The sequence below is a fragment of the Saccopteryx leptura genome, chromosome 2 (genome assembly GCF_036850995.1).
Source record: "Saccopteryx leptura isolate mSacLep1 chromosome 2, mSacLep1_pri_phased_curated, whole genome shotgun sequence".
Taxonomy (NCBI): domain Eukaryota; kingdom Metazoa; phylum Chordata; class Mammalia; order Chiroptera; family Emballonuridae; genus Saccopteryx; species Saccopteryx leptura.
Window position 1 is genome coordinate 228,369,887 of NC_089504.1, and position 26,634 is coordinate 228,396,520.

The 26,634-nt window shown below is 43.0% G+C and overlaps 2 protein-coding genes across 8 annotated transcripts in view; one reads left to right on the forward strand and one right to left on the reverse strand.

The window, feature by feature from the left end:
- Positions 1 to 3,004: 3,004 nt before the first annotated feature.
- CCT8 (chaperonin containing TCP1 subunit 8) lies at positions 3,005 to 15,818 on the forward strand. Its single transcript, XM_066370398.1, has 15 exons — positions 3,005 to 3,194; positions 4,736 to 4,826; positions 5,461 to 5,540; positions 7,712 to 7,861; positions 8,311 to 8,491; positions 8,590 to 8,651; positions 9,461 to 9,598; positions 10,440 to 10,618; positions 11,323 to 11,389; positions 11,465 to 11,552; positions 11,634 to 11,749; positions 12,152 to 12,223; positions 12,301 to 12,465; positions 12,689 to 12,808; positions 15,608 to 15,818. Exons 1-15 carry the CDS (start codon positions 3,135 to 3,137, stop codon positions 15,683 to 15,685), a joined length of 1,647 nt encoding a protein of 548 aa, XP_066226495.1. The 5' UTR covers positions 3,005 to 3,134; the 3' UTR covers positions 15,686 to 15,818.
- Positions 15,819 to 16,331: 513 nt separating this feature from the next.
- Positions 16,332 to 26,634, reverse strand: part of USP16 (ubiquitin specific peptidase 16) — a 28,963-nt gene continuing 18,660 nt past the window's right edge. For 3 of the 7 annotated variants that reach the window (XM_066370390.1, XM_066370392.1, XM_066370391.1), the window contains exons 13-18: positions 25,655 to 25,831; positions 21,152 to 21,809; positions 20,019 to 20,113; positions 18,515 to 18,601; positions 17,364 to 17,520; positions 16,335 to 17,269 (exon numbers count right to left, since the gene is read on the reverse strand). In XM_066370390.1, the coding sequence (XP_066226487.1) occupies positions 17,145 to 17,269; positions 17,364 to 17,520; positions 18,515 to 18,601; positions 20,019 to 20,113; positions 21,152 to 21,809; positions 25,655 to 25,831 (1,299 nt within the window). In that variant the 3' untranslated portion in view covers positions 16,335 to 17,144. Of the gene's footprint in view, positions 17,270 to 17,363; positions 17,521 to 18,514; positions 18,602 to 20,018; positions 20,114 to 21,151; positions 21,810 to 25,654; positions 25,832 to 26,634 lie in introns of all 7 variants that reach the window. The other 4 variants (XM_066370396.1, XM_066370394.1, XM_066370397.1 and 1 more) reach the window with 2 other exon arrangements.

Below are 26,634 nucleotides of genomic sequence, written 5' to 3' on the forward strand. Positions count from 1 at the left end.
TAAATTTCATGAAGTATCATTTTAACCCCTTTCAGTTTTATTTTGTATTGGTGGTAATACTCCCTTTGAGTCCAATGAGTGTTTTTATTTATTTCTTAGTCAATCATGAGAAAAATCTTGAGTGTTCTATTGTTTGGAACTGATCTATAGCAGGGGTTCACTAACTTTTCAGTCTCAAGACCCCTTTACTCTCGCCTGACCTGTGGTGGCGCAGTGGATAAACTGTCGACCTGGAATGCTGAGGTCACCAGTTCAAAACCCCGGGCTTGCTTGGTCAAGGCACATATGGAGTTGATGCTTCCTCCTCCTCTTTCTGTTCTCTCTATCTCTTTCCTTTCTCTCTCTCTCCTCTCTCTCTAAAAATGAATAAATAAAATCTAAAAAAAAGAAAAAGTCACATTTCTAAAAAAAAGAAAAAAGACTCCTTTACTCTCAAAAACTGTTCAGGTTCCTTCATGACTGGGGGTGGCACAGTGGATAGTGTAGACTTGGGACACTGAGGTCGCAGGTTCAAAATCCAGAGGTTGCAGGCTTGATCCCAATGTGTATGGCTTGAACAAGGGGTCATTGGCTCAGCTGAAAGCACCACCCCCAAGTCAAGGCAGGTATGCAAAGCAATCGATGAACAACTCAAGTGATTCAATCAGGAGTTGATACTTCTCATCTCAGTTTCTTCATCGCTCTCTCTCTTAATAAATTAAAAAAAGAAAAGAAGTATGAGGTTCTCAAAGAGTTTTCATGCAGATTATAGCTATCAATGTTTCCTATACTATATAAATTTAAACTTTTAAAATATTTTTTTTATTTTTAGTGAGAGGAGAGGAGGCATAGACAGACTGCCACATGTGCCCCCTACCAGGATCCACCCAGCAAGCCCACTAGGGGGCGATTCTCTGCCCATCTGGAGCCCTTGCTCCGTTGCAACCTTAGCCGTTTTATAGCACCTGAGGCAGAGGCCATGGAGCCATCCTCAGTGCCCAGGGCCAACTCATTCTAATTGAGCCATGGTCTGCAGGAGGGTTGAAGAGAGAGAGAGAGAGAGAGAGAGAGAAAGAGAAGTGAGAGGAGGAAGAGTAGAGAAGCAGATGGGTGCTTCTCCTGTGTGCCCTGGCTGGGCATCCAACCTGGAACTTCCATATGCCCTGCCAATGCTGTACCACTGAACCAACTGGCCAGGGCCTAATTTTTAAAATATTAACTTGAAAATGACAGTCATAATCCCATCACATATTAACATACACATTTTTTATTAAAAATAACTCTACCTTTTAGCCCTGGCCAGTGGCTCCGCAGTAGAGCATCAGTCCAGCATGTAGAAGTCCTAGGTTTGATTCCCAGCCAGGGCACATCTGCTGGAGAAGTGCCCATCTGCTTCTCTACCCTTCCCCTTCTTCATCTCTCTCTTCCCCTCCAGCAGCCAAAGCTCCATTGGAGCAAAGTTGGCCCCGGGCGCTGAGGATGGCTCTATGGCCTCCACCTCAGGAACTAGAATGGCTTCTGCTACAACGGAGCGACGCCCCAGATGGGCAGAGCATCGCCCCCTGGTGGGCATGCCAGGTGGATCCCGGTTGGGCGCATGCAGGAGTCTGACTGCCTCCCCACTTCTAACTTCGGGAAAATAAAAATAAATAAATAAATAGATAAATAAATAAATAACTCTACCTTTCAAAACAAAAAACAAATGGGAAGAGCAGCATTGTTTTATACTTTTGCTGTCTTTTATATGTCTTAATAGACAACTGGCTTCTCTTGCCCTTTACATTTAAACTGTTTTAATCACACACATCTGTAGCCTCTGGGAAAAGCCCCACTGAAAGGACAGAGGAAATGTCTTCGTTTTATTATAAAAATAGTTTGGTCCTGGTCAGCACAGCTCAGATGTCCGGACCACACTTAGAGAACTGCTGACCTCTTAAGATGCTTCCCAGCAGGTGTTCACGTACCGTATGATTTGAGGTGGCAAAAAAAAGCATTTTTATTTTAATAGTTATGTATTTTTAAATGAGAAAAAAAATAGAAAAAGTTGTGACTGATAATAGACATGACATATAATTATTCCTTAAGGAATAGTAAATCTGTCCCAGTTTAACGAAAATAAGTATTTTGCCCTTTGTTCAAGTCAAAATGTCCCACTTCCCGTTGTGTGTGTGTGTATTTTATAGTGATTTCAGACGGATGGAGGAGGGAAACAAAAACATCCACACGTTCCTGTCTATGCAGACCGGGGATCGAACCCGCAACCTTTGAGTCTCCCAATGACGCTCTAACCTACTGAGCCCTCCGACCAGGGCCCACTTTCTGTGCTTTCAAGGAGACGAGTGGACCACATACCACTGTGATGTTATTTTAAAAAGTACCATTCACTCTGTCTGAAACCAGCGCTGTGTTTAGGCGGGAAGCCACCGAGACCCGGTGTTAAAGGACTCGGAGAGCCATGGGATGCGGACTTCCAGTAAGAGGCCGAGCAGAGTCCGCCACGACGCGCGCAGAGGGCGCCTGGTGCGGGTAGGCACTTGTCAGTGGCATGGGCTCTCCGCTCCTGCCAAACGCGGGAGTCGTGGGCCCTGCCCGGCGGGCTGCGCGGCGGGAGCAGGGCCGGCTGCGCTCAGCACCGGGTTCACTCGCGCGACGCTCGCGGGCCGCCAGCCGCTCGGACCCGAACACCCGCCTCCTCGGCACGCCCGAGCCACGGCGTCCCCGCCACAGGCTCGGCACCTGGGAGGAAAGGGAGCTCTGTCCTGACTTTGTCGAGGCTCTGGAAAATGGCGTGTAAATTTACCCTAGAGGGTGCCTCCAGCTCAGAATCCGCATCCCCACCCCCAGGTGCCGACCACGGGAACATTCGGAAGCAAGCGCGACGGCCTGAGCCGCCTGCGCGTGCGCGGGTCCGCAGACCAAAGACGCTGTCTGTAACCGCTGGACCGATCGATCTGACCGGTGATCGTCAGCGCAGTACTGGCTGAGAGAACTGCTCTATCTCGCGAAGCTTCAGGCCGGCGGCGGGGGCGGGCGGACCCAGCTGGAGAGGAAGGAGGAGCGTGAGGCTGCGCACGCCGCGTTTCCGGGAGGCTGTGCGACCCGCGCTTCCTCTGGGATTTCGCGAGCGGCGCGTGGACGGTTCTCGTGGCGCAACCATGGCGCTCCACGTCCCCAAGGCCCCTGGCTTTGCGCAGATGCTCAAGGACGGAGCGAAGGTGAGGGGTGGAGGTCGGGGAGCGGTGCGGGAAAGGCGACCGCGAAGATGGGCCTGTTAGCGGGCCGTCGTGCTCCCCGGTATCGCGGTCAGAGGGAGAAGGTTCCAGAAGGCGAGGTGCCCCCGGGAATGGCGCTTTCGACCCTCCGCAATCTGGGGTCGCATCTCGCCATGACCAGCCAGGCTGCGTGATGCCATGCGCGCCTGTCCCCCGCGTCCGGGTGTTGAGGATACGGCCGCGGAGCCGCCAGTGTCTCCGCGCTGCGGGCTGGAACACCCTGGGCGGGGCCGAGGTGGGCGCTGCGCCCACGTGGGTCCTGCGCAGCCGTGCCGGCCTTGCAGGTACCCGGTTGTCTCTGGTCGGGAGGTGGACCGAGGCGGGCCGCCCGCGGGCACCTGACGCCGGACCGAGGAGAACGGTCCTGTGTGTGGTTGGGCCTACGGTGGCGTTTCGGAAGCCTGCTCTCTACGTGTCCTCCTTCGCTGCTGACGGACTGTTTGGGCTGTTCCAGTCCGGGCTTTGTTTTCTGGCGCCCAGGTTTCTCGGGGTTAACTTAAGGAAAGGGGTCAATTTCGGGGAGCTAGTTTCTCGTTGGCGAGTGTGCTCTGGGTACAGAGTCCCCGTGAGTGAGTGTCCGGGTTTCACATGGACACTGGCGAACGAACTTTCGCCGGGTGGCCCGAGGCAGAGCCTGGACCACCGGACGAGAAGAGGGGTTTCCGGCGAGGAGCCCGGTTCAGCGTGGCCTGCGGGCGAGAGCGACCGCCGGGGCAAGTGTGAGGCAGAGGGACGGAGAGCAGAGCACAGCCCGGGGAGGTCCGGGAGGATGCGGAGGAGGCCTGCGGTCCAGGAGGGTTGACCCTGCATGCGGAAGGGTCTGAGGTGCTGGTGCTGCCAGCACACGCGGAACAAGCGAGGGGGGCTGAGGGGAGGCTGGAGACAGGACCTGAAGTCCCGTGGTGCTTGTTTGGGTCAGAGTGGTCCCGCCTGGGACCCTGGGACCGTGTTGTCTGAGAGCTTCAGGTCCACTCGGACGGCGTCCCTGCATTGAGTTACACAAAGTGCAACAGGCCCATATGGCCGCGGGGCCGGTTGCGGCAGCTGTAGAAAAATGGCGTTCACAGTAAATCCCAAGTCTATAGTCCCGAGGAAAACAGCCCGGCTCTGTGCATGCGGGAACCTGTTAGCGAGGCAGGGACGTTGCTTGCATCTGAGTCTGCACTCCGGGCTCCAACAGGACTGGACAGAAGAGCATCCAGCCGGGCTCCAGCCTGCAGTCTGAAGGGTTCGTGTGCCTTCTCCGGTCTCAGGTCTCCTCCCTTCACTTCCATTACATTAAAAACATTACAGGCCTGAGGTCGTGCTTTATTACCTGGTGATCGAATTCATGGGTCGCTGATGAACATCAGGCACCCTGCTTCACACATAGGTCTGACCTGATTGTGGGTACAGTCCCGAGGTCACACTGTCGTTATTACCCTGTCACAGAGGTAGAAAATTTTCAGGTTGCTGTCCTGTCTAATCAGAAAGTTTATTCACAGCATTTCTCAGGATTGGAAGAGGCCGTGTATAGGAACATCCAGGCCTGTAAGGAGCTCTCCCAGACCACTCGCACGGCATATGGACCAAATGGTAATTTCCAAGTTCTGCTTTAAGAGACTAAAACTTTGTGTACTGGCTCCTCCAGATTCTGTATGCTTTGTTATGTGTACATTGGGTTTTAGCCATTGGACCAGATGACTTTGAAAGTTATTTCATAGTTCAACAAGAGTCAGGGTCTCTAGTTTTTAATTAGCAATTGAGACCCTATCCAGAGGATAGAAAAAATATGGAGCATTCACTGTTGAGACAGTAGCTGGTGTTCATTGTTAAAAATGCCCGACATTTCATAATGAAGTGACGTAATTTAAGGGAGAAAAGACTCTATTGCGTCCTGCCATCAACTGAATTTAATTAATACAGATTTATGGAAAAAGCAAAAAACTATACTTTTAAGTAGATCATTTTGTACACATATGTATAATTTCTAGTTACTTATCAAAAAGGAGATGAAATTTACATCATCCTTAGTAAACTTGCGAGATGAGAAAGGAAAACAACTTGTGTGTGCCATGGGGAGGGCTTGTCAGAGAGAAGATGGTATGTGGTGGATGGGTCCTTCCAAAGTTAAAGAAATCCATAAAAACTTAGTTTCTAAACTAGATTTCCCTGGGTATTTGGAGAAGAACTTGAGTAATAATGGCTTTTTTTTCCTGTTATTTTTGAGGCATGAACAAAATGGTCATCAATCACCTAGAGAAGTTGTTTGTGACAAATGATGCAGCAACAATTTTGAGAGAGCTGGAAGTAAGTTCTTTAAAAAATTATGTATTAACATAGAAGAAACCTCTCATTTCAGATTGGGTAATAAGAGACTGTTTTTTTTTCACAAGTCCTTTTTAGTTTAACAGTTTAGCCACTCAGAAAACCTTTCTAAGTTATTAATTTATGGGGGGGGGGTTCATTGTGGTAAAATGTATTTGTTAATAGACATAGCAGATTGAATATGTTGTCTGGTTTTGCAGTGTGTGACTCTGAAGTAATTTATTCCCTAATGCAGGGACAGCAGATACTCAAAACAGCAGCTTTAAGATAAGTCAAACCGCCTGCCCAGGTGGTGGCGCAGTGGATAGAACGTCAGACTGGGATGTGGAAGACCCAGGTTCGAGACCCCGAGGTTGCCAGTTTGTTCGCAGGCTCATCTGGCTTGAGCAAAAAACTCGCCAGCTTGGACCCAAGGTCGTTGGCTCAAGCAAGGGGCTACTCGGTCTGCTGAAGTCCCACGGTCAAGGCACATATGAGAAAACAATCAATGAACAACTAAGGTGTCACAATGCGCAACAAAAAACTGATGATTGATGCTTCTCATCTCTCCGTTCCTGTCTGTCTGTCCCTGTCTATCCCTCACCCTGACTCTCTTTCTCTGTCTCTGTAAAAAAAAAAAAAAAAAAAGATAAGTCAAACCATCTCTTTACTATCTTTGTGATAGTAAAGTAACTCAGTTCTGATATGACAGAATCTGTAGCAGAGATAGGCCCACAGGTTATGCAGACAGACAGCACCTGAACAACAGGACTGGTCCTCATGTCACTGTCCTTGAAGGCTGTGTAACTCTCCACAAATTTTCCTGAATATGACTCCCAAAGCCCCATAACTTAGTCCTTTTAAGTGAAGCTCTATAGATGTGTTAACATTTCTCTGTACCTTATTAACTTTTTTTTTTAAGCAAGAGACAGGAAGGGAGATGAGAAGCATCAACTTGGTTGTTGTGGCACTTTAGTTGTTCATTGATTGATTGCTTTCTCGTATGTGCCTTGACTGAGGGGCTCCAGCTGAGCCAGTGACCCCTTGCTCAAGCCTGTAAACATGGGGCCATGTCTGTGATCCTTTACTCAAGCTGGTGAGCCCACGCTCAAGCTGGCGACCTTGGGGTTTCAAACCTGGGTTTTCAGTATCCTAAGTTGACATTCTCTCCACTGCACCAGCGCCTGGTCAGGCAATGACAACGTATTCTTAATGTTTGAATGAAACAAATCTAATTGTAGATGACACTGGAGGGACTTGCTGTCCTGTGCATTGTGCCCTATTCAGGGTCACTCAGTTATGATTGGGGTACCATCCTCATACAACCATGTTATGGCTTTCTTAGTTTTCTCACCATCAGTTGTTATCTCTTGTTTCTAAGAAAGTATCTAAATCCTAAGGGGAAAAACTTAAAATCTTGATATACTTTTTTGGAAGAAACATTTTATATTCCCTTTTTTTAAACCAGGTTGATATCCTTGCAGTAAGATATAAGGGACTGAGAATCAAGGCCAACCTAAATGATGTCTGTATTTTAGCTTTCTTGAAGCTTTTTTTTTTTTTTTTTGGTGACAGAGAGAGGGATAGATAGGGACAGACAGGAAGGGAGCATCAACTCTTCGTTGTGGCACCTTAATTGTTCATTGATTGATTGCTTTCTCATATGTGCCTTGATGGGGGGGGGGGACAACAGCAGACCAAGTGACCCCTTGCCCAAGCCAACGACATTAGCCTCGAGCTAGTGAGCCTTGCGCAAACCAGATGAGCCTATACTCAAGCTGGCGACCTTGGGGTCTTGAACCTGGGTCATCTGCGTCCCAGTCTGACATTCTGTCCACTGTGCCACCGCCTGGTCAGGCTCCTGAAGCTTTTTTTAAATGCCTAGATTTAGTGGTGGGAATTACTTTGTTTTTAATTTGGTGTACATGTAATGTGAACCTGACGTGTGGAGACCTACGTGCTGGTTTCCCTTCACAGTTATCATGTGTGTTCATGGGCCCTGGGGACTTGGTTGTCTCTTGTGACTATACCGTCAATCATGTGCAGGAGTGTGACTGTATGGAGCTACCTGGCCCACTGGGAAATGGGAGTCTGTTAAGAAATGAGAGTGAATTTTATATTGTTTTAAATCAAGTGTTTCAACTTGGTGTTTTAATTCAAACCCCTCCAACCAGGTCCAGCATCCTGCAGCTAAAATGCTTGTGATGGCCTCGCACATGCAAGAGCAAGAGGTGGGAGACGGCACAAACTTTGTCCTGGTATTTGCGGGTGCTCTGCTGGAATTGGCTGAGGAGCTTCTAAGAATTGGCCTGTCCGTCTCAGAGGCAAGCGTTTGTTTTAGAGTATCTTCCTGTTTTTGTCGTGCACACCTACTGTTTCAAATGAGAACCATCCTCATAGCAGCAGAGAGTGTGGGGCATTTCTTCTGTGCCCAGCACTGGAGTACGTCTGCTGTACATGACCATCTCATCCTCCCAGAAGCCTTTCATTGAGGCTTATTAAATTAATCCTATTTTATTTTAAATGGGGAAAATGACACCTACCTTAGGAAAATCTTGCTTGAGATCTTGGAGCAACTAAGTGACATTTAAACTCACCTGTTACCCAAGCTTATATTTTAACTAGTAGGCTCTGCCAGGAATGTTACTTTTGGATGTTTGCTTTGTCATTTTGTATTAAAGACAAACATCCATATTCATTGGATTGCCACAATAAACTATTTTATGTCAAAATCATGTCTTTTTAAGAAATGTTTTTGCATTTCATATTTAAGGTCATTGAAGGTTATGAAATAGCCTGCAGGAAAGCCCATGAGATTCTTCCTGGTTTGGTTTGTTGTTCTGCAAAAAACCTCCGAGATATTGATGAAGTGGCCTCTCTACTTCACACGTCAGTAATGAGTAAACAGTATGGCAGTGAAGTCTTTTTGGCCAAGCTGATTGCTCAGGCTTGTGGTGAGTAGAGTAGTAAATGGAGAGATCCAGAGTAAACTGTCTCAGTGTGACTGAGGTATTTTATTTATATCTCTTAATGTATCTTGTTTTCTTACCAGTATCTATTTTTCCTGATTCTGGCCATTTCAACGTTGATAATATCAGAGTTTGTAAGATTCTGGTAAGTTTAGAAAATGCAATAATGTTATCTAAAAAAGTCATTTTTTTTAAGAATGTTTTTGATAAAAATGTCTGCTTGATACAGTAAAGCTTATCATTGTGGTAGTTTTGCACATTGGCTTGTCATTGTTGATGTAGCAGAGGTTAGCCTAGTGCTAGTTTGTGTGTGTGTGTGTGTGTGTGTGTGTGTGTGTGTGTATACACTGTTTTCTGGCTCCCTCTCTATACTGCCCCCTCCTTATTGTAAGCCTGTGAGACCTGAAAGTAAGCTTTGTTCCCTATCCTATCCAGTACTGACAGCTAGGCCTGGTTCATCAGCACCCAGTACTGGGTGGGTGGCTTAAAGCATTTTTTTCTTTCTCTTTTTTTTAAGGTTTTATTTATTGATTGATTTTAGAGAGAGGAGAAAGAAAGGTGATGGGGGGAGGAGCGAGAAGCATCAATTCATAGTTGCTTCCCATGTGTGCCTTGACCGGGCAAGTCCGGGTATTCAAACCAGTGACCTAGCATTCCAAGCTATTGCTTTATTCACTGCGCCACCACAGGTCAGGCAAAGCAATTGTTTTCTGTCTTTGGTTCCTCCTACTATATTGCAGCCCCACCCCTTATCAGTGGCTTTTTCCCAAAGAGAGCTCTGCCCTGAGCAGACTGGTGTGCGTATGTGCACGATCCACTTATCCCCAGGAGTCACTACACTGGTGTGTGTGTTCCTTTATTTAAAAGAGGCTATTTTTGGTAAATTGCAGTATGAACACTTTAACCCAGGTGTTATTTCATGAGCTCACCACTAGTTTTGTTGTTGCTCCTTAGGGCTCTGGTATTCATTCCTCTTCAGTCTTGCATGGCATGGTTTTCAAGAAGGAAACAGAAGGTGATGTAACATCTGTCAAAGATGCAAAAGTAGCAGTGTACTCTTGTCCTTTTGATGGCATGATAACAGAGACTAAGGTATGTCAGCTACACAGCCTTCAATTTAAAGATCAGAATCTGAGGTTTCCCTTTCCAATGTTATATGATTCTGAAGTTTTGAGGTAGGATTTGCTCTTATTCAATGAAGACTACAAACTGCAGATCATATGTGGTTTTTAAAATCAGGTTTATATTCTTTGAATATCTGATTCAAATACTAGACAATAAACTTGAATCTTTACATGTTGCTATCGTTTACATTGTGATGTACAGCCCGTGACTTCTAATGGAACTTACACATTAAGCAAGTAAAGTACTTACTAAAGAAAATTCCAGTACTTGAATGCTAACCATTATGGTTTTTTTTTAAATGTTGAGTTTCTGGAGCATCTTGAACAAAAATATGTTATTGTGATTTAAAATTGATGTTTATTTTTTTGAAAAAGTTGTATGAAGCTTGAAATTTTTAGATCACTGCTGACTTCATCTCTAGGATCCTTAAAATCTGAGTTATTAATAGTCTCAGAAGTTTGAAAAGTTTCAGAACCACAACATTATTGTGTTGGTACACTAGTTGACATTTGTCAAAAGTCATTCCAGGACACCTGCCTAACATATCTAAAACAAGGTATTTCTCTAGCTTCCAAGTTTTCCATCAAAGTGCTTGTCAAAGGGAAAAATACATCAGTTTGGGGAGTCGGAGGTGTAGGAGCCAGCCAAGGTTTTTATTTTTTTGTGAAGATATAATATTCTGCTTTATAATTCGTTTATCTTCATGTTTTCTCCCAAATTTTTATTTATTCAGTAAAAGGCTATTCTATGACTTTGAACACCAAACTAGTAAAATGGTCTTAAAGAAAGTGTTTGCTTGTTTTGCTAGGGAACAGTACTAATAAAGACTGCGGAAGAATTGATGAATTTCAGTAAGGGAGAAGAAAATCTTATGGATGCACAAGTCAAAGCTATTGCTGATACTGGTGCAAATGTCATCGTCACAGGGGGCAAAGTGGCAGATATGGCTCTTCATTATGCAAACAAGTACAGTGTCATGCTGGTGAGGTGAGAGCTGCGTCATTCTATTTACCTATGTTAATAATGGCTTTTTTGGTGGGCAAATACTGAACAAATTCAACATACCCTGAATACTGTTAAAGAAAAAAAAGTATTGGGTATACATCAAATAGCAAAAGGACCTAATGAGGGGGGAACACCTCTGAGCAAAGTTACATTTGAAGTGAGAGCTGAAGGACCAATCAACAGATGTCATTTGAAGCGAGAGAGAGGGTAAGGGGTCCCAGGCTAAAGGAACAACTTAGGGGACCAAACACAAGCATACTGTCAGTCAGTGTATGGGTTCAGGAAAACTTCAGACCATAAATGCATTTATGCAGCACACTAGACAGGTTATCTACCCATTCACCTCTTCCAGCATCTGCTCTAAGGTGCAGGGAAACAACTGTTCTCTCTTCCTTAAGTAACATGACTGCCCAAAGTAAAGCAAGAGTTTTCTACACACCAGGGCTTCACTTGTGTTTACAACTGTGAACCTTCAGCATCCAAAGGGGATGTGAACTCTCCTAGTCCTAGAGTATGCCATGAACATCCACTTCTAGGCTGCACTGTGCAATCCAGAAGTATCCTGAACTTTGGGTCAGAAAGTTGTGACTTGGGGTTCAGTGTAGTTTCCTGTTGAATCTCTGTATTTTATCTTATCTGTTGGAATTAAAGTTTCTTCTAATGTATATTTTTGTTTTTTTTTTAAGACTGAACTCAAAGTGGGATCTTAGAAGGCTATGTAAGACAGTTGGTGCTACAGCTCTTCCTAGATTGGTATGCATTTTGGGCAACATTAACAGATAGTTGAACCTGTTTTTTATTTTTATGACAACAGTCACTTTCTTACAGACTCCTCCTGTTGCAGAAGAAATGGGACACTGTGACAGTGTTTACCTCTCAGAAGTTGGAGACACGCAAGTGGTGGTTTTTAAGCATGGTATGTATAGTGATAGTAAATGTTTATACAAGTGTAGGGTGTTGGTTTTCTTTACTAATCTCCAAATGTGTTTATCAACAGAAAAGGAAGAAGGTGCCATTTCTACTATAGTGCTTCGTGGTTCTACAGACAATCTAATGGATGACGTGGAAAGGGCAGTGGATGACGGCGTGAATACTTTCAAAGTTCTCACAAGGGTCAGTGTTAGAATAACCTTGATTTAGTGACTTGCAAGGCCTCAGTAGCACAATTCACAGACTCTTATTAAACATTCTGAGAACTTCAAAATTATTGGTTTGTGTAAAATAAAGCACCTTTTTAACTTAATTTTAGCTGTTTTGAAGGGATAGTTTATGTTATGGCTGTCTCCAATTATAAGCCTTGTTTTTATTGTTTTATCTGGAAATGCACATAGGGTCGCATTTTTCACTTTGGTCTTCCCTTTTCATATATCAGACCACCCAGATCACTATACTTTTATAAAATTCATACTTAGAATTTGAGTAGCTGTGTCTGATTAGAAAGTCATGTGATGGAGTTCTAGAATCTGAGATTATAAAACTGCTTCTTGGTGACTTTTTTTTCACTACATATTATAGGATAAACGTCTTGTACCTGGAGGTGGAGCAACAGAAATCGAGTTAGCCAAACAGATCACTTCCTATGGAGAGGTACAGCTTTCTCAGTATAAATTGACTTTCTTCTCACTGCTTGAACAAAATGCAGTAATAAACCCGTTTTTGCTTAGACATGTCCTGGACTTGAACAGTATGCCATTAAGAAGTTTGCGGAGGCGTTTGAATCTATTCCCCGGGCACTGGCAGAAAACTCGGGGGTTAAGGCCAATGAAGTCATCTCCAAACTCTATGCAGTGCATCAGGAAGGAAACAAAAATGTTGGATTAGATATTGAGGTATTTGAAAACAACACCCTGAACTTAAAATTGTTTTGTGAATGCACAACCTAAAAATAGAAATAAGTATAAATAGAAAATAAGAATTTAGTGTTCCTTCTAATTAATAACCTTTGTTTTGTAGAGTATGTAGGGTAGTACTTTTACCTAGATACCTTTTTAGTGTAAACATTTTCACATGAAAGAATTTAAAGTGAAAGAATGAAATTTGTTTTGTTGGCAGGCTGAAGTTCCTGCTGTGAAGGACATGCTGGAGGCTGGGGTTCTAGACACTTACCTGGGGAAATACTGGGCCATCAAACTGGCAACAAATGCTGCTGTCACTGTACTAAGAGTGGATCAGGTGAGTGAAAAGTCTGGTGTTGATCTTTAGAAACACTAGTTTTCATGTGGCTCAATGGTGTGTTTTTGTGGAACTAGACAGAGCACAGTTCTTGTTCTACTCAAGGAGTGTTCTGCACCTTCACCGACAGGTGCTAAAGGGCCCTAAACGTTATTATTTTTAAACTGGAATGGGTGAATTAGTGTGATATAGAGTCCTACTTTTCAGACCTTTTTGTAGCCCAGATCCCCTTTTTAAAGCAGTCTGGAGAGGATGTGTGTGATGTGATGTTGATGAGGAACACGGAAGAACATAAGCCCTGAAAAAGACACTGCAGGTCATCAGCTTTTAAGGAATTCCTAGAGATGATGGGACGTGGGTGTTTAAATTTTCCGCCTTGATAGAATATGTCTCGAGTACTGCTGAAAGACTTAAAGGCATTAAAAATCACAATGTTTCTGTGCTTTTTAGTTGTGGCAGAGGGAAGTGGTGTAAACATTTTAGTGTTTAGGCTCAGAGTCAAACCAGAATTCATAATTTTTTAAGACGGTGTTTTTTTGGCTAACTTAACAAAATTCATTTTCCTATAAAATTTTAGAACCGATTATTAAGCAGTGAAGTGTTTTTAACTACTTAATAGAAAACTGTAATTCCTAAGAATACAATATAAATCCATTCAATGAAAATCATGCATGTGAGGTAGAAATAAGACAATCTAAGCAATAAGGGACCAGTTGGTGATATTTATAGGAATATAAGTTTCATCTCAATAAAAGGAAGCACTTTTTCCAGCCACAAAATGACCAGAAATAGAGGGTGGTGATTGTGGTCTGGATTTACTAATTGGGTGTTTTTACATTGATGTACGGCTAGTTTTCAGTGTAAGTATATGTATTTCCTTGTTTTAAAACAATGTCTTAAGGTAACGCTTGTTCTAAAAGCATGCAGCTAAGAATACAAAGGAGCAAAAATTCTAATGGTAGAAGTTCCTTATTAACCAAGGTTCTTTGTGAATGTCAATTATCTAAGCAAGACAGTGATCATAGTAGCACATGTGCCTCAGTCACAGAGGCACTTCTGAATCTTGGATTTAATTAGCCAGGACTTTGTTTATTCATTGTTATCTGTCACTGGTTGCACTCGGGAAAATAGGTGCCTGACAATTTATCTATTAACTAGTTTGTGTTACTGTGATGAACTTGTACCCAGTTTTTGTTTTGTTTTTTAACAGAGACAGAGAGAGAGTCAGAGTGAGGGATAGACAGGGACAGAGAGATGAGAAGCATCAATCATTAGTTTTTTGTTGCGCATTGCGACACCTTAGTTGTTCGTTGATTGCTTTCTCATATGTGCCTTGACCGTGGGCCTTCAGCAGACCGAATAACCCCTTGCTCGAGCCAGCGACCTTGGATCCAAGCTGGCGAGCTTTTTGCTCAAGCCAGATGAGCCCGCGCTCAAACTGGCAACCTCGGGGTCTCGAACCTGGGTCTTTCGCATCCCAGTCTGACGCTCTATCCACTGCGCCACCGCCTGGTCAGGCAACTTGTACCCAGTTTTGTGGAGCAAATATTCCAGGCCAGACTTACAAATCAAGTTTTATGCATTGGATAATGTAGGAGGGCTGGCTTATTTTTTGTCAAATATTCGTTTCACTAGTTCTCACATTTCAATAGTTCACAAATCAATGGTGTTTACACCACTTAAAACTTGTTAAAAATACAAATTCTTCACTGAATGAGAAAGTCTGGAAGGAGGCCCAATAGTGCATTTTAAATAAAGCCATCAATCAGATGGTTATGATGCCCAGAAAGTTACAGAACTATTCTAGGTCCTTTTACAAAATCCAGCTACACTTAGATTCTAAAATCAATGCCTTTAATTCAATATGAACTTACCCATAATTGGTAAAATGGTAATCCAAGAGTTTAAAGGTTGGATTTCTTATGCGAGCATCTGAAAAAAGGGTGTGGGCTCCACGGGGGAGAGGAGTAGTGAGGACGTTTTTCAGCTTGTATGCTTTAAACAGAAGCCAAAATACAGAAATATTTCTTAATTTGGGAAGCAGGACTACTATTTCCATTTTTGAGATTCAGAATGTATGAGTTTGAGAGTTCTACTTTGAGGAAACCCAACTAATTTTCCCAAATTTGAGCCCAAAACTGCCACTTCCCACTCCCTCTTTTTTCCAAACATAAATCCTTTCAAAATGGCTAGATGGTTCTACTCGGGAAATGCCAGGTTAGCACATTTCAGATAAATTGGACGCTTCTGGTGTGTTGTAAGATCTTGGAATTAAGTATGTGGATTTTGTGAACACACACTTCTTGACAATGGAGTGGTTCTCAGGAAAGGTACTAGAAATCTTCAGTGTTGAACTGAGTATGTATGTTTATGTGTCAGCTACTTTAGATTATAATGGCAAAGCGGGCAGGTGGACCTAGAGTTCCTAAACCTCAAGGAAATTGGGATAAAGATGGTTGGCAAGATGAACCTCATGTATAAATAGCAAATCAGGTGCCAAACTGACTTGTGCCAGTGGTGCATGACACTGATGCTTCTCACTTGCGCTCATTGGATCATTGACGTGCAGGTCAGTGAATGGATGCCTTTCTCTGATGGTGTGGATTTTGTTGCTGTTGGTATACTGAGAAGCAGGAACTCATGTTGCTGAGCACTAACGAACTTTCTGCTAGCATTTTATATGCACTCTAAAATAATTGGTTTATTTCATGATGATTGCTTAACCTTGAATCAGCTAGAAATATGTTTTCCTTTTTCTAAAGGTTAAGTTTATAACTATATTCTTGTTTTGTTTTGCAGATTATCATGGCAAAACCAGCCGGTGGGCCGAAGCCTCCCAGTGGGAAGAAAGACTGGGATGATGACCAAAATGACTGAGTGGTTACTTTTTACTGTAGGTGAGGGTAGTAGTTGTAGTGCTCTAGGAACTGCCTGATGCTTTCCTGTTCTTAAGATGTTTGTGTTTGCTCCCTTGGCTGGATGATCCAGTAAACGTGGTGTTACTACCAAAGCCTCCTTGTCTGATGACCACTGTCCCTAGATCTAAATGACCTGACTCAATCTTGTTAATGAAACTAGCTGTGGGATCAGGCAAGTCACTTAACTAGGGGTCTGTTCCCAATGTATGTCTGGCCTGCTGCCTGTTTCCATGCACAAGTTGTACTGGAGCACAGCTGTGCGCATGTTAGACCTTGTTGTCTGCACTGCTCTCCACAGGACTGGCAGGGCAGTCGTGTGACAGAGGCCAGGTGACCCACAGACTAAAATATTCACTGTCTAGCCTTTACTAGACATCTGTTGACTCCTGGACTATATTGGAATTTCAATTTTTTCTCACAACTTTGGAAACCCTATGACTCAAAGTAACTTGTTTCATTAGGAATGAATGGTTTTATCAAATGGCTGATTTGAAATACATTCTAATAGTAAAGTGCAAAGACGATTGTGATACACCGGAAAACACATCTCCTGATGTATAAATTAAGAAAGTCAGTTTTCATAAAGCAAATTTTATTTCTCCTTAATATCAGTAAAATTTAATTGATTTTATGGGACATGTGCAGAATAACACTGAAATTTTATATTGTTTTTGATATTCCAAAGGAATTTTAGAAGCACTGTGGCTATGTCCAAGATAAGTTCAACAGGTATTAAAACACCTCTCCCGTGACTGCATACAGCAGAAAGGGTTCGTTGTACATCAAAGAAATCCTACTAGAGACACTTACAGGCCTCATAGAGTTTACAGGCTTGGTGTCCTTGTGGTTCTCAGGGTTGTAGCTCAACTCAGAAATCCTGGCTGGCTGGCTGTACAAAGGCATTGATTGGCAGGCTCTCTTGCAGCTGGCATTAGGGGACCTGGTGCCTAATTCCTTAGTTCCACGAGTGGCCTTGGGACAGTTGTGGCCAAAGAGCCCTGCAGAGCTGGCTGCACACAGCGGCACCAGCACTGCTGACGTGTTTCTGCCAATGTCAGATACCTGTGCTTGCAGAGTGCACATGTTACATTATCTGTGGGGTAAATCAAAATGTTCTAAGTAATAAAACCGGTTTGGGGGGTAAGTCAGTTTACTGATGCGTTGTGACCCAACACCAGACACATTAATGAGAGGGTTTGACTCAGGATCCTTCCAGAACTGAGTGGCAGGAGTAAAAACCACTGACAATACAAAACCGTATCAGTCCACAGATATTTTCCTTCACTGTATCAGCACACATGATTTCTGCTGCCATGGACTTAATTTTAAGTGAACATGATTTAGTCTTTACTTGTTTATTATTATTAGAGCTCTTATAAAAGCCATTAACATGTTTCCAGAGAAAGCACTTTTGACACTTACAGTATTCTCTCATAAAACAGTAGATAGGCCTGTGAGCTCAGCACTTTAGTTGTAGCCACAGCTTGCACGTGGGTGTCGCTTATGTGAAACCACTGCCCTTTGGTTGATTCCATTTCAAAATCTGACAAGGAAATGGAAAAGTATAAATGAAAATAAGTTTATTACTTTTGGGTTTGCCATGTCTATGCTGAGTACCAGAATTCTACAGGCCTCACCTTGTGGGATATCCCCGTGGAGAACGAGATCAGACAGATAGCTGTTTGCCATTCTCACCTTGGCATAGGCAGTGTAATGCCCAGACCTCATGGTGCCACTGTGCTCCACGACTCCATACAAGGAGTATAGCACCCTGGTACTTTCTTCAGCAATATTCTTTAGAAATGAACAGAATTCACACATTAGTTTTAGTCCTATTTATACAGGAAACGTGGGCAAGATAGAGCCTGACTTCCATTTTGAGAAAGCAGAGATTATCTGGGAGTCTGAACGCTACTTTCTCCCTACCTTTTCTCCACCATCTCCAACTTCTTACTAAGAAGTGGCCATTGCCATTTCACAGAGGCCTAGAAACTTAACGGTATGACCTAGCTTCTTCAGGGCTGTTGGGATCATAAAATTCCAGAGACCACGGCCACTCTCATCCTGATTCCTGCCCAAAGTGAAAGTTAAGCCTTTAATAGCAAGAGGCCCTTGGGTCCTGCCAAAACCTGGGAGTTCGGTGAGGGGTTCAAGCCTCTTAAGCCTGAATTTCTATTTAGATTGGAGGCAGCTGCTTATTCTCAGACCACATGCCACAGGGCTGCATGGTTGTGTACAGGCTCAAGCCAGCAACCTTGGGATCGTATTACACGGATCTGCCATGACACACTTCTGTGGCTCCCCCCTGCACACCTACTAAAGCCTGCGTTCCTCCAAACCTCATTCCTAGCTCAGCTCTTAGGCTTCAGCCCCCACATCACCAGACCTCTTACGATGAACTCCAGAACTGCCTGCCTGCATCCCCACGGCACTTCGCTCACTCACCAGTTCTTACTGCTTTCCTGCTGGTTGAGGTGCACCTACTCAGAGCCTCCCCAGAACCACCCCTGCTCTATGCACACCAACTATAATACTCAACCACATTAAACTAAGATTATCCATCTGCTCACCTTTAGTTTTGTGTCCTTAGCTCCCAAGATGTCTGCCACAATAATGCGAGTTCAAAAGACTGAACTGAAATAAACCTAATGTTCAAAATGATGTATCTTATATCTTGTACCCACTGTACTCAGTAATTCTTATCCACTTCACACTTTGGTGAATTGCCATGGTGGTATTTGGTAAGATCTATTTGAAGGATTTCCCTTAAAAGAGCACTTTTACCTACCTTACATTTAGCAGTACAAAAAGGAGCCAAATCTAAGATTTCCGGAAATTTTATGTGTTTGTTAATTTTGCGTAGGTTAAAACCAGCCTAAAAAAAGAAGGTAATAGATTAGTTCTCTTCCTGGGAGAGCACTGCATGTTAAGTAAACTGGGCCTACTCCAGTTCCCAAAAGCACAACATGCATTTCTGGTTCAATCTTCCGAGTTTCCCTGTTCACTGACTGACTGCAAGCTGGTTTGTTACACTAAGAAGGCTGCTCCTGTAAAAAAAAAAACTGTTTCTGCTTGATCATCCAGAAAAGCCAGATTACCTCTAAGGTTCTTATGTTTAACTGACTGGTTAAGAGTGTTGTCCCAAAACAAGGTTGCGGGTTCAATTTCCGGTCAGGACACACATGAAAAGCAATCAAGGAACGCATGCCTCAGTGAAACAACAAATGAATGCTTCCCTTTCCCCAACCCCTCCCTTTCTCTGTCTCTCAAAATCAGTTTTACAAGAAATTAAGCCCTGGCAGAATAGTTTGGTTGGTTAGAGCATCCTCTGGTTTGATCCTCTGGAGGTTGCTGATTTGATTCTCTGGTCGAGGCACATACAGGAGCAGCTCACCATTTCTGTCTCTCTTCCTCACCTCTCAAAAAAAAAATGAGCAACAGCAGAATATTTTTCTGTGAAGCACTCTCAGAGATTAGAAACATCAATTCGTAGTTGTGTTCACTGAGTTGTTTGTTGATTGCTTCTCAGACATGATTGATGGGGCTATTTACAGCTGAGCTAGTGACCTTGGCATCATGTTGATGATCCTATATGATCCCGCAATCAAGCCAGTAGCCTCGGGGTTTTGAACCTGGGACCTCAGTGTCCCAGGCTGACACTACATTGTGCCATCATCGCCTGGTCAGGCTAAACTGGTCTTTTTGTTTTAAGGATAAAATTAAAGTTAGAGTAAGATGCTAATGTTAATAAAAAGAGCAACATGAGTTCCACTAAAAGGAAGAATTGTGCCTAAATTTCTCCTCCACCTTGATATGCATCTTCATCAAAACTTTTATCTTACATACATACACATTTTTACTTTCCTATTTCTTTGAAGATAGAATTAAGAAATGATAGGAACCTGACCAGGTGGTGGCACAGTGGATAAAGCGTTGGACTGACACAGAGAAACAAGGTTCAAAACCACGAGGTCACCAGCTTGAGCACAGGTTCATCCGGCTTGAGCGTGGGCTCACCAGCTTGAGCCCAAGGCCATCACTGGCTTAAGCAAGGGATCATTGGCTCGGCTGGAACCCCCATTAAGGCACATATAAGAAGCAATCAGTGAAAGGTGCCACAACTGAGTTAATGCTTCTCATCTCTCTCCCTTTCTGTCTATACACCTCTCTCTCTCAAAAAAAAAAAAAAAAAAAAAAAAGAATGATAGAAAACCAAAGAAACTAGTATGCTGAGACAAAACAAAGCTAGTGTTACAGGTTAAAACAAATTTTAGGTAACAGACCAGAGGTACCTGCTGAAATCTCTTTAAATGAAGGGTGAGAACAGGAGGAGCAAGAGAAATCAGCATCTGCTTTTTGGCGTTGGTGTAAACATGTTTCTTTTCACCTAAAAATAGAGAAAAAGTATAGCAGTGTGAAAATCATTTCAGAATTCCAAAGCATTCAGTTTGCTATAAAATCATTTCAAACTTCAGAAGCCAGTATGAGTAAACTTTCTGGAATGGACAAGTAAATATTACAGGATTTGTGGACCAAGAGGCCAAATCAAGGATATTTTGTAGGTATTTATATACACTGCTCACAAAAATTAGAAGATATTTTATAGCTTCATATTCATTTTGAAATATCCCCTAGTTTTTGTGGGCAGTATATAAGACTTCCACAAGTTTTTACTGATGGAATTACAAATATAATAAAGTATGATTGCAGTCTACTAAAGAATTACATTATTTTTGGATAACGTTTAATTTGGGTTCAAAGTTAGTGTTTCCTACCATAAAGTCCTTTTCAAATATTTATCTATGAAAAGCACTTTAGCTTCAAGACCATACTAAAACAGGCAGCAAGCCAAATTTGACCTGTGGGCTACATAGTTTGCCAACACCTGCTCTAAACAGAATTGCTTGAAATCAACATAATTTACTCTTTGTAAAACCTAGATTTTAAAATGTTTCAACAATTCCAGCAAGCATCCTTAGGCATCCACAGTCCTTCCCTATCCCACTCACCCAAGTGCCTCCTCCGTGTTTGAGGGAAATTGTAAGAAAGCCTGGCTCCCAGTACCTCACACTGGGCATGTCCCTTTCGTACACTGGAAATTAAAGTGTGGCCTCCTGGGAGCAAGAGAGGGGAGGGCCATCCCAGTTCTGGCAGGAACAGAAAGCAGAGCAGCTGCCATACCCGTCAGGACCCTGCTGTGGTAACACAGCAGAAAGATGACTGACCCACTGGGAAGGGGTCCAAGGGCAAAGAGTTGGGAGGCCACTTCAATAAAGTTCGGCTCATCCATCCTTCTATTAGAGTATTTCCAAGGAACTTGCTGTTGCCATCCCAGTCCTGCTAATATTAGAACAGGAGCACCCTACTGATGCAGGGCAGAACGTGCCCTGAACACTAACTTTACTTTCCGTGAAGGACCCAGTACCTTTTAGATTAGCCTTAGGTGCACTAGGCTGCCTCCGGGTGCACACTTCACACAGCAGTTTGTTTGCATCTTGGAGTTTCTCATTTCGAGTGAACTGGTACAAACAGTGCTGGATGGAACTTTCGTCAGAACTGAACATTTCCCTGTTTGCAAGAGTACAGAAGGCGGTTTCTGGATCTTGGTTCACAATCTCATATACCTTGGTCCTGGGAGCAGGACCATCATTCAAAATCTCGAGATGTATTTCATCAGGGTGAAGAGCAGCATCCAAGTTCAGGTTCCTGAAACCGCTTGAAAGGTCCACTTCCCCACTGCCCCCCTCTTCCAGGCAGGCACCGTTTAAATTCCCAGGACATTTGGTAGGAGATGACAAAACCTCCAGATCATTATTTATGCTGACATTTTTCATATCCACTTCCTCTGTGGATTTCTGATCATCAGCCACACTTTCGATCATTTTTTCTTGGCCATTCAAATCTTTTTGATTAACACAATATTCTTTATTTATAACTTCCTCTTGTGAGATATGGTCGGATTCAATATCCACTTCTCCCTGAACTGACATTTTAACCTCACATTCATTATCTTCAGGATGGTCAATGGTACAGATATTTAAATGTAGAACTTTTCCTTGAATTTTTTGTTGCCTTCGCTGGTTCTGTGTAAAAAGCATACAACATTTTTTTTTTAACTACAGAGGAAGAGAAAGTGTGTACATGTACCATACACCAGTAAGGTTCTCTTACTTGGCAATCAATAAGTTTCTAAGGAAGAGTTAGTTCCTTCCCAGAACTGATCCTAAAGTTCCTTTAACAGAAATTACGAAGAAAAGTTGTTTGATTGAAAGCAGTAACAAACTACCATCAATCATCAAAAAAAAGTCACATTTAGGCAAATAAAAATGCGCAGGATATGATCTCTTCTGAGTGAGTGATGTTACACCTGCAGTGGCCCAGATGTAAGAGACAACACACAGTGCAGACCCAACATTTCACTGAAGAGGCAGAATGAGCACAGAGCTGCTCTGGACAAATGAATGGAGGAAAACACTCTGGGAAACAAATGGCCCCACATCAGGGAAGAACCCAGGAAGGTACATGGACAGTGGACAATAAAGGACTGCTTTGCTACTTGCAGCCTGTTCCCAAGTGGAAGGGAAAAAAGCGTTTCATCAAGAGCCCTGCCTGCCTGACCTGTGATGGCGTAAAGTGTCGACCTGGAACATTGAGGTCATCAGTTCAAAACCATGAAGTAACCACTTTGAGCGAGGGGTAGCTCGCTTGAGCATGAGATCGCAGACATGACCCCATCTCTGGCCTGAAACCCAAAGTCGCTGGCTTTAGCAAGGGGGTCACTGGCTCATCTGAAGTCCCCCAGTCAAGGCACATACAGGAAAGCAATCAATGAACAACTAAGGTGCCGCAAGAGTTGATGCTCTTATCTGCCTTCCTGTTTGTCCCTTTCTCTTAAAAAAAAAAAAAAAAAAAGAAAACATGGACCCAACACTGAAAACTTTTCATAAATGCAGAGTAACGTTTGTGGTACACAAGCCACCTGGACATATCTCTGCAGAAAGCATGTCATCACAGGAGATGACACTCCATGTGTTACTGCTCCTGAAGACCTCCCAATAGGACAAGATGTGGGGTGGGAGACAGTGACAGTGGGGCCCTGACCTTGGGTAATCCTGCCTGTGTGTGCTTGTGTATTAGTTTTTAACAAAAAAGTTTTAAAATTTTTTTTAATTTTTATTTAAAAATAGAAAAAGCTTATAGAATAAAGATATAAAGGAATAAAATATTTTCCTACAGCTTATCAAATGTGTAATTTAAGCTAAGTGTGATTACAGGAGTCAAAAAGTTTAAATTTTTTAAAGATTTTTTTTTTTAAAGATTTTATTCATTTTAGGCCCTGGCTGGCTGGCTCAGTGGTAGAACATCGGCCCAGTGTGTGGAAGTCCTGAGTTCGATTCCCTGTCAGGACACACACAGGAGAAGCGCCCATCTGCTTCTCCACCCTTCCCCCTTTCTCTCTCTCGCTTCCCCTCCCACAGCCAAGGCTCCATTGGAGCAAAGCTGGCCCGGGCTCTGAGGATGGCTCCACAGCCTCCACCTCAGGCACTAGAATGGCTCTGGTCAAAATGGAGCAACACCCTTGACGGGGATAGCATTGCCCCCTAGTGGGCTTGCCAGGTGGATCCCGGTCAGGCACATGCCAGAGTCTGTCTCTCTGCCTCCCCACTTCTCACTTCAGAAAAATACATAAATACATACATACATAAATGATGATTCATTTTAGAGAGAGAAGGGAGGAACAGGAAGCATTAACTCCCATACATGCCTTGACCAGGCCTCAGCATTCTAGGTCGATGCTTTATCCACTGTGCCACCACAGGTCAGGCCCAAGGTTTGTTTGTTTTTTTAATTTATTGATTTTACAGAAAGAAAAGGGAGAGAAAGGTGGGGGAGGGGGAGGAAGAAGCAGTTGCTTCTCATATATTTGCCGACCAGGCAACCCAGGGCCTAGAACCTGCAACCCCAACATTCCATTCTCATCCACTGCACCACCACAGGTCAGGCAAAAAAGTTTAAAAACAAATTCTGACCAGGTGGTGGCACAGTGGATAGAGCATTGGACTGGAACACAGAGAACCCAAGTTCAAAACCCGAAGGTCGCCAGCCTGAGCGCAGGCTCATCTGGTTTGAGCAAGGCTCACCAGCTTGAACCCAAGGTCGCTGGCTTGAGCAAGGGGTCACTCACTCTGCTGTAGACCCCTGGTCAAGGCACATATGAGAAAGCAATCAATGAGCAACAAAGGTACTGCAATGAAGAACTGATGCTTCTCATCTCTCTCCCTTCCTGTCCTCTCTGTTACACACACACACACACACATTTTTTTTTTTTTTGGTAAGAGGAAGGAGAGAGTGAGAAGCATCTTCCTCTTCAGTTCACTGATAGCCTCTCATATGTGCCTTGACCAGACGTCAGGTGGGGGGGGGGGAGTTCCAGCTGAGCCAGTGACCTCTTGCTCAAGCTAGCAACCTTGGGCTTCAACCCAGTGACCTTTGTAACGACTACAGAAAGAGGGACAGATAGGAACAGACAGGAAGGGAAAGAGATGAGAAGCATCAATTCTTCATTGTGACTCCTTAGTCTCCTTAGTTGTTCACTGATTTTCTCATATGTGCCTTGACTGGGGGGCCAGGGGTGGGGGGCTATAGCAGAGAGCAAGTGATCCCTTGCTCAAGCCAGCAACCTTGGGCTCAAGCCAGCAACCTTGGGCTCAAGCCAGTGACCATGGGGTCATGTCTATGATCCCATGCTCAAGCCAGTGACCTTGGAGTTTCAAACCTGGGTCCTCTGAGTCCCAGTCCAATGCTTTATCCAGTGTGCCACCACCTGGTCAAGCCAATTCAGTGACCTTTCGATCATGTCGATGATGCCATGCTCAAGCTGGCAAGCCTACACTAAAGCCAGGTGAGCCCATGCTCAAGCTGGCGACGCCTGGGTTTTAAACATGGAACCTCAGCATATCAAGTCAACACTCGATCCAATGAACTGCCACCATTCGGGCAAGAAAAAATGTTTTTTATATACTGAGTGTAACTTAAGTATACTTATAGTCTTTATAGAGTCTATAGTACTTTCCATCATGTCCAAGGCTCCCTCACTGACTCACCCAGAGCAACTCTAATCCTACAAGCTCCAGTCATCTAAGTGCCCTGTGCAGGTTCCCATTTTTATCTTTTTTACTGTATTTTCACTGTACCTTTCTATGTAACATGGATGCACAAATACAATTGTATCAAAATGGCCGCAGTACTCAGTATAGCAACATACTGTACAGACTTGTAGCCCAGGAGCAATCACTGTACCATCTAAGCTTATGAAGTGCACTCTTTGACATCCGCAAAATGAAACAGCCTAACAACTCATTTCTTAGAACGTATCCCTGCTGTTAAGCAACACTAACCATATGGGGCTAGTCACTGCAGTGCTGGCCAGTACAGCAAAAGAATACGACCGCCTAAATCAGTAGAGAAACAGTGAAGTGAATTGTGGAGCCTCTGTAAAATGGAATACTGTACAGCTGTTAAAAAACAAAACTCTGTGCCCTAAAATTGAAAGATCTCAGAGAATCTAAGTACAAACAACAAACAAGATCCAGAACAGTGTGTACAATTTTTAAAAGGTGGGAAAAAACTAGTAACCTGAATTTGCTCTTATTTTCCAAAGGACACATGAAGTTATGAAGTGGTTATCACTGTCCAAAACGTTTAAGTTGTCACAAACAATTCAGGATTTTTTTAAAAAGCACTACCTTTCCTCATACATACCAATAGAGATTTCCCGGCAGAGGACACAGAATGAACTAGTGCTGTGATTGCCAAGTGGAAGTTCTGTCTGTGAAGCCAGACGTGTCTACCCGTGTCAACCTGCCTCTAACCTCCATGGTTCAGAATGTAAAATTAGAGAAGTAGGGCTTTCTTCCTAATTACTCACCTTGGCTTGCTTTTTGGCTTGCTTCTTTGCTTTTTTCTGTAAGTGCTTACTCGTTCCTGACGGAGCATCGGTTCTCTCCTTTATGTAACTGTCATTATCATTTTCTTCCTCGCTGTCCTTTTCTTCATTCTCCATTGTCTTTTTCAAATTTTTATCATTTATACTTCTCTTACCACTCTTAATATATGGAGAGAATATGGGCCAAAAGTGAAATTTTACAATCACCATTTTGTGAAGAGATTTCATTGTTACCTAAATATTTTTCTAATCCTATTTTACACTAATTTATTTTTCACAATGTTTGAAAATATAACCAGGATAAAATTTATTCATCTCTAATACTAAAAAGCTGTCTTCATATACTGAAAAAATAACCAAACAGTAAAGAAAGGCAATTCCACATGCAAGTATAACAGAAAGGAATATGATAGTGTTAGATATATGCTGTATCACAATGTAATGATGTCCATTTCCAAATGCACTTTCTGTTCATAAGTGATTTACATGTTTCAATACATGTATTGGTTTTCATTCCTTTGTTTTTTTACATGTAAATGAGTTTTATAGAAAGAGAAAATAAATTTGGTAAGACTTTAGTCACTTAAGTAATTGTGATAAAAGGGACCCCTAATTCTTATGAAGTTGAATACTGATTTATCCAAAATTCTTAACATGTTCTTTTTTCCTACTACAACCACTAGGAACCAAACTAATATGGCTTAAAACTGAAATATGATCTATTAACATTTATGAACTTACAGCTGTAAGGGATTTGTAGTTAGTCCTAAATAATGAAAATAAATAGTAACTTTTTTTTTTAGTAACTTTCTTAATAGTAAGTTTTAATATAAAAAATGTCCTTACATATAAACTAATCAAGTTAACTACATATAAAGAATTCTAAATACATCCTCCTCTTTTTTTTAAAAAAAAAAATGTATTTACCCCATTCTTTGTTCAACTATTTTAAAAATTTATTG

Coding starts and splice junctions, on each gene's coding strand:
- CCT8 (XM_066370398.1), top strand. CDS start 3,135: ATGGCGCTCCACGTCCCCAAGGCCCCTGGCTTTGCGCAGATGCTCAAG. Junction 11,553..11,633: donor AGTGGTGGTTTTTAAGCATG/GTATGTATAGTG, acceptor GTTTATCAACAG/AAAAGGAAGAAGGTGCCATT. Junction 11,750..12,151: donor CTTTCAAAGTTCTCACAAGG/GTCAGTGTTAGA, acceptor TACATATTATAG/GATAAACGTCTTGTACCTGG.